Source organism: Poecilia latipinna, unplaced genomic scaffold, assembly GCF_001443285.1.
Source record: "Poecilia latipinna isolate Pla-1442-1.1 unplaced genomic scaffold, P_latipinna-1.0 Scaffold362, whole genome shotgun sequence".
In the NCBI taxonomy this organism is placed as follows: domain Eukaryota; kingdom Metazoa; phylum Chordata; class Actinopteri; order Cyprinodontiformes; family Poeciliidae; genus Poecilia; species Poecilia latipinna.
In genome coordinates this window covers 20,920-31,892 of record NW_015112978.1, presented here as the reverse complement: position 1 = coordinate 31,892, position 10,973 = coordinate 20,920, and the positions used below count along the sequence as shown (strand labels likewise).

The window sequence follows — 10,973 nt, the reverse complement described above, 5'->3', positions numbered from 1 at the left end:
CACATTAAATTATTGATTATCTGATCAGTTACTTGATTAGCATTTTTATTAAATACTTGAGTATTTTTTTTTTACTCGAGTTAAAATGTGTCAGTACTTTACTCTCCTCTGCCCACTACTAATTAAACCGTATGATGAGGCTGAAGGGTTGAATAAAAAGATATAAAAGAGATTTCATTTTCAGCTTGAAAACGGTGAGAATAAATCGTATCAGTAGTGCAGCATGTTTCCTTTCAAACTGGAATAATTACGAGAACGTAGCATCGCTAATCAACACACAATAAAGGATGTGAGGATGTATAAACCCTAAAGAGAGATGTGCAATCAGAGGAGCTGCGGATGTCAGTGTCCCATCAAACCAGACGGAGTCGGTTTCAGCACGGCTCTGTTACAAACACAGCCAGAGGGTCAAGTAACAGCGGGGCCACTGACACCGGCTCAGAGAGGAACCGCTCTGTCGCACCGGATCAGATTCACAACCCCCCACCCCTCCAAAAAACAAAACAAAAAAAAAAGAGATGCAGCACAGAGGAACAGGGACAGTAAGGGGTTCAAGGTGTGACTCACTTTCAGCATATGATATCCTACGATGCATTTGGACTTGATGAGGACCTGATGGATCATGGAGTAACCATGGTAACAGTCCATTTCATGGATGCGGTGTTGGTTGTGCTTGCAGAGAGTCAGTAGCACTCGCAGGGCCAGAGCCTGGGTCTTCTCGCAGTCACTCAGCTCCACCGTCTGGACGATGCAAAGCCCAGAGACAAGGGAGAGGAAAGAAAACAGAAAAAAAAATCCAGGTCACATTAGACTTTGAACAAAAAGTATGCACAAAAATATAACAAGCTAAAACACAGACAATGTTTTCACACTATAACAGAAGCAAACCGGGATGATGGATTCAAATTGTCAGAATAAAATTAATATCCAGTTGCTCTGCAACATAAGTTTAATGCAGAAAACATATTTTAATACATTTCTCTGAAAAATTGCCATCCTAATTCAAATTATTTGCTTATTTTGTTCAATAACCATGCAAAAAGATAAATAGGCAGAACAAATACATAACTGCAGCGGTGTTCACACTTTTTGAAGAAAAAAAATGTTAGGTTAAAATTAAAATACTAAATAATTTAATTGTGAATTATTTTATCTTTACCTTCTCAGCAAAAACTACACATTGAACATGTTTTTTCTTACTTTTTGGGTGAAATGTTTCCTATTTTGTAGGTCTGAAAAATAGTTTTAAGACTATTCTCCAAAGAAATAAATAAAAACTTTTAAAATATAACAAAAGTTACTTTGAAAATCATTTCTGTATTTAGACATATTTACCCTGGGGAGTCCGACAGAAGCAAGGCTGCATTGTTTTTTTTGTTTTGTTTTTTTTACAATAATGTCAATAATCTGCACCATCTGTTGAAAAGCCAAATTTGCTCCATTCTTGAACTGCAAAAGTCCCCAAAAATCCCTTTGGACACCAGCGATGAATGGGTAATAATAAAATTCTTAATTTAAAACACATTAAGTTATTAATTCATGTATTTGCATGTATATAAATTAGATGCTCGACCTGTGCAAAAAGGAAAACAAAGTTCCCCGTCCCTCCGATCTTATGCAGGACGCTCTGCAGGCCGTGGGTTTCAGAGGGAAGCAGAGATCTAAAGGCGTTTCCATCCAGTGAGATGCTCTGCACCTCTTTGGAGCTGAAGGGCCGCTGGGTGACGACCGTCTTGGCCTGACCTTTTAGCCTGATCACAGGCTCGTATATGGTGTAGACTCTTGGACTGCTGGGGGCGTAAACTATCGCCAAGCTCTCCTGTAAAGAAACAGAAAATACCATCACAATTATCTCTTCTGTTTGTGGTAATTTCTGACATTTGATCTGCTTTGTATTAGTTAAGATCCCAACTACAAAGTCAGCTAAGGGAGCATTTACACTTGCCATAACAATCTGCACAGCTATTAACTAATCTATTAATATTTAATGTTCAGTCTCACTTAAATAGCTGCAGCGTAACTGTAATCATTTTTTCCATGCGGGTGAAAATGACTTCCTGTCGTGTGTTATTACTGATCTCAGAAAATCAAAAGGAAACATTTCACCAGCACTTCTTGAAAAAGATGCTTTTATATCTGGCATGAATAAAAGCATTGAACACACTATGCGTCACCAAATGTTTTACTTACAACCAGTGCTGCTGTGTCAATGTCCTTGTTCTTCATCAGGATCTCTCTGACGTGTTCACACCTGAGGCCTTCCTGAGAGACAAACTTGGAGATTGAGCCACTCGACTTGCCGTATTTGCAGGGCATGATTGACGTGAGGTCCGGTCCACTGGAGTAGAGGAAGAAGGCCTCCTCAGATCCTATCCTCGCCCCTGACACAGGCAAGTACACGACAAAAAGAGTGAGTCTCTATCTCTGTTTTTGGAAATCAGGTACACCTTATGTTTTTAAGATCTTGCTTATTATTTTTCCCACAAAGAAAGTGCTTCCCAAACTTAATTCAACCAATGCTGGAGAGGTAGAGTTTGCATAAAAACATCAGTTTTTAGGCGAATTCAGTCTCGTTCTTTAACGTAAATCCTGACTCTAACACTAGAGAGCAGCACTGAGGTCCGACTTTAAAGTGATGAAGTTTAAAGAGTTTATGGATTAGGACATGTAATAATTTATGGGTATATAATTTCATTGAGATATGACGCCTCAATGAAATTACAAAAACAAACTTTTATGTATTTTCTTGGGATTGTTTTTGATAGATCAACCCAAAATAGTGTATAATTGTGATGAGGAAAAGGTCCATGTCAAAATAAAAACCTTGAATATCAACCTGTGTTTAATTTAATCTCAGTGTTAATCCATCTGTTCCTGAATTAGCGAGGAAAAAAACACTTGAAGTTTCCAGTGAAGGGCTGAGAGTTGATAACACGGGGTTGATATTCTTAAAGAGCTCAATCCCCGTTAGAGGGAAGGCGCTGTAAAGTCCTACCATTAAAGAGAAGCACAGTGCCCATGCTCCAGCGTCCCGCGTCCTTCCCCAGCTCCTCTGACGACACCGTGCAATGGCCCAACATGCAGAAGGTTTTGTTGCTGTCAGATGATAAACTGGACTTGCGAGGGAGAGTGTAGTCCAGAGAAACCTCACATTTCCTTAGTAAACAAATAAAAAAGCAACTTTAATATTTAGGAAGTGACAGAAGTATGGCTACAACTAACAATTACTTTAGTAATCCATCATTTTAATGATTAATCGGATAAATCCAGCATCACTTAAGTCTATTTTATGTAATATTTCAAATACATAAAAACGTAAATAGGGAATTAAGTAAAATAAACATTTTATTGCTTAAAATGCAACATCAAATAATCTTTTAAGTGTACGCCTGTCATTTGTAGCAAAGGATGCATATGGAGTTAAAAAAAAGCGAAAAGCTCAGCCCATTCTCCTTGAATTAACAATACATTGCTTTGGCTGAGCTGTTGATTATTTTTTGCATTATTTGATTAATAATTTGACAATAAAAAATGCTTAAAAGGACATTAAGTAGTTTTGGGTAGAACATATTTAGAGACAAATGTGTTTTTTTTCCCCTTTTAATTCAGAATGTGTATCTTTTTAATACAGTTTTGGTTTAATCAGAGCTCTGACTGTTATTTTTTCAGCTCCAGTTAACAATGAATCAATTCCTTAATCAGTTGACCAGTATTTCAATAATCACCAGGATTAATCTGATTGATTGTTTAGCCAAAACACTGCATATTTCCGATAGGTTTTCTTACCAGATGCCACAAACCCACACGACAACGTGGCCGTGGACGTTCTTTTTGCCCTCTGGCTGCTGGCTGTACGTGAGGCCGAGGTGCTGCCACTGCCCTCGTCTGAACAATCCCTCGCCTGACTCGGCCTGCGCCAGCAGCCCGGCTTTTATGTCGTCGTTCGGGTCTATGCAAATCCTGAGAGAGCAAAGTATTACAATGCCTGGAAGTTTAGATCCTAGCAACAGGACACCTCAGAAATAGTAGCAGCCTGGATGGAGATACCAGTGGAGATATAATAAATCACTACAATAGCAAGAATTTGGATGGAAAAAAGCTCATAAGATTCTTTATAACCCATCCTCGGAAATGGCACTAAGATACTTGTTGAGAAAATGCGGAAATTAAAATGTAAAACATTATGTTTTTTGGGACGGTTCAATCATTAAAGATTAATGGAAAGAGATAAATAATACCGAACAAAATATTTTCAAGAAACCAACTTATGTTTCTTTGGTGATATATCCCAAAAAGTTTCAAAAACGAACAAACATTTAATATCTATTAAGAGCAAGAAACATAAAAATGGCTATAGCATGAGAAACAAACCTTATATCACTGCATGAATATAACATTTGACATGTATAAAATAAATAAAAGCCTGTCTCAAACACAAGACTGAACCATTTAAATGATGGTGGCAACATTGTGTAGACTATCTGAAATTCAGAAGATTTTATCTTAGTTTTAGAGACCAAATTTAATAAAAATAACCTGATAATGCACTCTGTTATAGTAGATAAAATTTATCATTTAATATTATGTTTACTTTTTTATTTATTTTTTGTATTTCATAGTACTTACTTTCTTTCCTCTTTCTTTTACATCATTCTACTTTCTATTCCAAACATTGCAATCTTTCTCTTATTGTAATAGTTTTATTTATCATGATGCAAATGTGTATTTTTCTCCCTAAAGGTGACATATTATGCTTCCTTGAACAGGTTGGAATACATTTATTTATATTTATATTTCCTTTATTTAACCAGGTAAACCCCGTTGGGATCCAGATCTCATATTCAAGAGGGTCCTGGGCTCCATGGCCTATACAAAACATATTCATTAAATTTTTTTCACAAAATCATTCTTGGATAATTAGATTTTAGTCTGGTCAGTTCTGTTTATCTTGAACTCCTTTCAGCTGCTTTAGGGCCTCTTGTCATTTAAATCGAAATTAGCTGCTGCTGGCCACGCCCCCCAAACTCAACGTTTACACTCACACATGACAATGGCTGGAAACAGATGTGTAAATGTGCAACTGTACAGCTTCGGAAAGCATTAGTAGAGCCTCCTGCACAAGCAACAAGAGTACAGCAGGTGGTTTCTGGATGATAAGTCAACAATAAAACACTTTGTTTTTCCAGCAGCCATTGTACATCGCATACAGTAGTAAAACCAGCTGACCAAACGTTCTGGAACTCTGCTTTTGTTGCTAAGTGACCAGCAGAACTCTGCTGGGGTTGCTAGATAACCTATTGCCAAAAAACAGCTGGATGGTTTTCTTTAAGCACTTGGGCAGTTTTTAGAGGCAGTAGAGGCCCAAATGCCAGCATTAAATTTGGCATTATGATAAATTGTCTTCTAAAATTTGGGAATCAATAATGATAAAAAGTAGAAATAGCAACTTATTCTGCACATACAAACTTCATCCTCACCTGAAAGTGAGAGAGCCTTTGGAGAAGTCTGCCCACACTTGAAGCATCAGCGCCTTGGAGCCCATGGAGAGAACATGAACGAGGTTTTCTTCTGCTGACTTTGCTCCAGTCTGAGGTGAAGCATGATGGATCTCAGATGCAGGACGGACGCTTTCTTCTGGAAAATAAAGCAAATCTTAGAAACTGTCCATCTTTCAAGTAGATCAAGCAGTAAAGAATTCCAACCTTTGTCGTCGCTCTTCTCCTCCAGCTCTGTCACCCTCAGCCACATCGAGGCACTGAAACCGGGGGCCATGTGGGGCCAGCAGTTCTGTCCCACGAGAGGTAGGTGGAGAGGGGCCGTGTGCCAGGGGGAAGACCAGAGGTGGCTCGGTCGGTACTCTGGTTCCCCCTCCCTGCGACCAGGAGAAAGTTTCCCCTTCCAGACCAGGCTGACGGCTTTGCCTCCGGCGGCGCTGCTCTGCCTGGAGCCAGGCGATGAGCCTCCGGGTGTTGAAACCCCGTGGAGTACTGGAAATGTCAGGAAGTGAAGAGGCTCCATGTCCATGTTGGCTTCGACAATTTGTAGAATACCCTTCAGTAATATAGCCTGTAAACAAAGAAAATTAAAAAGGTTGGGATGAGAGCACACAAACATCTCAGATTTGACCTTTTATCTTTATTAGCTTCTTTGCTCCAGGCCACTTTAAAATGCAAATTCCAGACTCTTAGGTCTTGCTAAAATAAGCTATTTCACACAGGCGACACCCAGGCATCTCTGAATATTAATATTTTTGTAACTTTAAAGGCTGTTACACTCAAAAAAGATTTGATCTTTTGCTTGTTTGTCACCTAGAACCTGTCATTTTATTCAGTAGAATAATATAATAATCAAAAAGCCACCACAGTCATTTTGGCAGAGTACTAAATTGTTGACACTGTTGTTCCCTAGTAAAAAAAAAACTTCTTAAAGGGGTGGTATTATGTATTTTTCAGGCACACAGTGCCTCTTTATAGCACAGTCAAGTAACTATGTTACCTTCAATTGTTATAAAAATGCTGCAGATGTGAAAAATTACTTAAAAGATATTTTACACTTTGAAATTGGTCTCGGCCTCTTTAAGAAGCTCCTACTCTTCTCACATGTCGCCTTCACAACAACGTTTCTCCTCATTGTCATTTGAAACCGTTCTGAGGAGCGCTGGACTGAGAAGTAGTTTGTAAGATGAGCTCAGCAGGCTCATGTGTTCGCTAATTCCTGCTGCTGCTAGTCTAGAGGAGCTCTGACAGTAAGAAACATGGGAGGGGTGCTAAAAAAATAGATTTTACATAATACTCTCCCTTTAATCCATGTTTAAATCATCTCCACACAGTGACATAGTTTTTATGCCTCCTCTGATTGGATGGTCTGTCCCTGAAGCTTAAACATAAAACTTTATTTTTTTTTTGTAGCATATGCACCATTGCATCAGATCAATCTCCTAGTCTGTGACCTTGTTTACTAGCAATGGCAAAAAAGTGATTCTGATTTAATTGTTCATTAGCTGTTGTTTTATAATGCTTTTTTTAAAATTAATGATTAAAAGTATGTTAGTATTAATCTTAAAACATTCTAATTCTTGAAATATGCGAGGGTCGTTTTAAAAATAGGAAAAAAGATTAATCATTCAGATTGATTTTTGGTTTATAAACCTCCATTTGACGTAACTTAATAATGTAAGAAGCACTGAGAATATTCTCTTGTTGGTACAAATAAACGTTTCACTCGAACTGAGGCTAAGAACAGCTCTCTCCTGCAGGCTACCAACCACACATACTTGTGCTAATGAGCTGCAGCATCACATCTCTTCTGCACACTTTGGTGTTAACTGTGTGATGTGAAGAGGGCTCCAGTGCCTAGTATGTGTTGATGAATTTCAAAGAACCATGAAGTGCGAAGGAAGAGTGACAGGACGCGCGTCTTACGCAGAAACTCTAGTTTATATTAATAAACTCAAACTCGCAGACTGTGATCACAAGCTGGCCGCACGTAAGCAAATAGTAGAGTGCTGAGTGACGGAGCGGTATTTACTGTAGGTGGGGTTTTCTCCAGGAAGAGGCGGATCAATAGGGCCAGCTCCTCTGCCGTAATGCGCTGGCTCACCATGGCAACCAGCAGCTCCACCAGCACCGTCTGGCAATCTAAACACCGGCGATAAAGAACAGGAATATATAAACAGTTTCAATTCAATCTGCCAAGACATGAGCACTTAATCGTGTCGGTTTTATTGTCAAACTTGACTTGCAAAATTATTTACACCTCTGTAAGTTTTTCACATCACGTCCGGCTGCGACCACAAACTTCTGTATATTTTATTGCTGTTTCATGTGGTAAACCAACACAGTGTAGAGCCTTACCATAAAGTGGAAGGACACAGACAGATGGTTCTCACTTTGTTTTAACAAATAAAGATCTGAAAAGTGAGGCAGGAAATACAGCTGTGGAAAAATGAAGAGCCCCCTGCACTGAACCCCACTGAAAACTTTTAATCAAATATTAGATTGCACTTCATCACAAATATCAAGAACTTTCAAGTATTTTATACAGAAATGAAGTTCTTTCTAAATTGAAGCATTTTCAACAAAAGCACCCATACAAACACTGAGATGGAGAGTCTGCTAATGTACATCTTTAACTCTTGCCACAGATTGTAAATTTGATTTACAGGAGGTCTAGACTTTGACTAGGTCATTCTGTGGTGATGTGACAAAGTATGAATACTTTTGCAATGGGTGGTTATGAAGGAGAAATAACAGACACTGAAGTAAATCTTAAATAAACAATAGAAATTGCAAAATAAGTCCAACTCTGAGAACCTAACTGGGTACAGATTTAGCCAAGTATCTAAGCAAAATATTATGCTTGAACACTGGGGGTCAAGTTAAAATGTCATGTCTGTAAAAATATGAACTTTAAACATGTTTTTCTGGATAAAATAAATGACAAACCTTTAAAGGAGAGGTCTGTTTGGCTGAGGATGTTGTGAAAACTACAAAGGATGGTTTTGACTCCTCCCTGTGAGAAACCAAAGTGAAGGGTTACGTCAAACCTGCGAGGCAGCGAACACCAGCACAAAGAGGAAGAGGTATTCAGTCTGACCTGGTCGTAGAGCAAGGCCGCGTTGCGGCGGTTGGCATGCACGGCGCCCAGCAGGCTGTGAAACACGTGACCGAGAACCTCCAGGTCCGGCGAGCCGGAGGCAAGAAGCCGTAACTCCATGGTGCATATCTCCGGGAACAGCAGCACGCCCCGCTCCGGCCCATCCTCCGCCGCTGCCGCAAACTCACTCAATCCTGCAGGCTCCACCTTCCCTACTGAGAAAACGTCCAGTCAGCAGGGAAAGATTAAAATAAAAAAATTAAAAAAACACAATCCAACAGATTATTAATTGGCCCTACAGACTAGCTAACACCATTAACACGAATAGCCTCCAGACTTTATCCATTCTCAACCACTGATGTTGGAGGAATCTCATGGAAATGAACTAGCCGGAGGTCTGCGCTCAGCCTTGGAGCAGTATGGGTTTCCCTTCATGATTTACAGGATTGCAGCCCTGCAGCCTCTCACACGGCGCCTGGAAGCTCCTTTTATTAATGAAGCTGCTCGTTCCCCTGCGCACATCTGCACTGTTAGCTCATAAACACATAAATACTGTCTTCTGTATATTTACAGTAAGGTCTGGCAGTTTTCCCTGAAGAATGCATAAAGTAGAGAGTAATGGTTGTAACGTATTGGAATGTAAACAACCCCAATATTTCTCTGTTCAGAGCAGAAAATTTAAGACAGTAAAGCTTTTTTCTAGATATTCGTGATGCATGCTTGCGTGCAAAGTTAAGGTTGGAGACAAACTAGGGCTGCGAAATATGGCTAAAAAATTATCATGTCCGGTTTTAATAAATTTGTTCTCACTTTCTTTTCTAAAATAAGAAATAAATGACATAAAATATTTTCAAAATGTGGCTTTTGCTTCAGACATCCCTTCTGTGAGTTGGATGATGTCATGTTAGTGCCAGATTACGGGCATAGAGTCATAATATTAGCAGAATAAAGATGCAATTTTATAGAAAGAATGTTTGAAAATGAGAAAAATAGTCATTTTAATGAGGAAAAAGCTTTGATATAACAGATTTGATGTGACCAGTTCATTTTGTTCATTCTTCAAAGTAAACAGTTGTTTGCACAATTGTTTCAATCTCCTGCTACAGATAATAATTTGAAGTTGACATGTCAAGTATTTCTATAAAATATTAAGTATTATCTGTAAAACTTCTACTAAAGTATAACTTCACAAGACTCTCAACATTTTTAATTTTATTTTTTTGCTTTTTTGTGTTGGAGTTCCCATAAAATGTATTATTTTAATATTACAAGATATATTTTTATGGTAATATCACAACTTTTTCTCATATTATTTTGACCCAATTGCTGTGTGAATATTATGACTTTTTTCTCTAAAAATGTAGCAGAGAAAAAAAAACTTGAATTCAAAGTCCAAAAAAAATAGAAAATGTAAAACGTCACTGCCAAACAAGATGGCCGCCCTGGGCGTGCTGACATCACTGAACTATGGAACATAAATACGTGAATACATTGGTGGGGGGAAAAAATCCCAATGTTCCAAAAATGTTATTTTCAAAAACGGAGAATTGTTCAATTTAAAACAGAATATTAAAAAAAAAATAAAAAAAAAATGGAAGACTAAGTTGTGAACAACATATTTCTGTCAGCAGTTTAACCCAAACCCCTGAAGGTCTGACACTGTTTTTTTAAGAACTGTATCATTAAAATTAGATAACATTTACATTCTGATAAAATGCGGTGACAGACGAGTAAAAATCACGTTCTAACACGTCTGTCACCTGCACGCTCTTTAATCAAAACGCCTCATTCTCCGTCCATTTCCATGTGTTTATTCTTTTTACTTTATCTGAGATGCTGGTTATACTGGGTAAGTTATTGGTGCTTTCAAGTGAGGTTGTGTAAAAAAAAATGCTGCACAACTGATGCAACACTTTGCAGCACAAAAGAAGCTAAGAAAAGAAAATATTAAATCGATTCATGCGGCAAACAGAGAATTTGTTGGAACTCCTGCTAAAAAAAATGTCTAAAAAAATTAAACAGAAAATGTTTGGAAAATCGAACCCTTAATTTAAGTAAATCTTTTCAAAATGAAGTCGAATCAGCAGCGAAGCTTCTGAGAAAACAAAGTCAAAAACCAAAAATCTCCTAAGTTAGAAACTGTTGTTAAAATTTCAAACTAATTTAAAAATTCAACAGCTGATGAGGAGAAGATGTTTTGAGTTGCAGTAAATTTGCTCTACGCTCAACATGTGAAGTATGAACGTCTCATTAAGAGAAAAAGGCTCCATACAAACTTTTAAGCTTTTGAAGAATCTCAGACTTCACCAATGGTTTTTCTAGACAGCGAGCCGCTTTGATCTCACATCTGTGCAAATACCGTATTTTCCGCACTATAA

General features: G+C 38.2%; 1 protein-coding gene across 1 annotated transcript in view; it reads right to left on the bottom strand.

The window, feature by feature from the left end:
• lyst (lysosomal trafficking regulator) overlaps window positions 1-10,973 on the bottom strand; it is a gene marked incomplete at its 5' end in the record, with an annotated part of 59,652 nt that overhangs the window by 29,184 nt on the left and 19,495 nt on the right. The window contains 10 exons of the mRNA XM_015036242.1: window positions 568-741; window positions 1,574-1,819; window positions 2,191-2,381; window positions 2,996-3,156; window positions 3,787-3,960; window positions 5,478-5,634; window positions 5,703-6,066; window positions 7,528-7,637; window positions 8,445-8,511; window positions 8,596-8,810. Of these exons, the coding sequence (XP_014891728.1) occupies window positions 568-741; window positions 1,574-1,819; window positions 2,191-2,381; window positions 2,996-3,156; window positions 3,787-3,960; window positions 5,478-5,634; window positions 5,703-6,066; window positions 7,528-7,637; window positions 8,445-8,511; window positions 8,596-8,810 (1,859 nt within the window). The remainder of the gene's footprint in view (window positions 1-567; window positions 742-1,573; window positions 1,820-2,190; window positions 2,382-2,995; window positions 3,157-3,786; window positions 3,961-5,477; window positions 5,635-5,702; window positions 6,067-7,527; window positions 7,638-8,444; window positions 8,512-8,595; window positions 8,811-10,973) is intronic.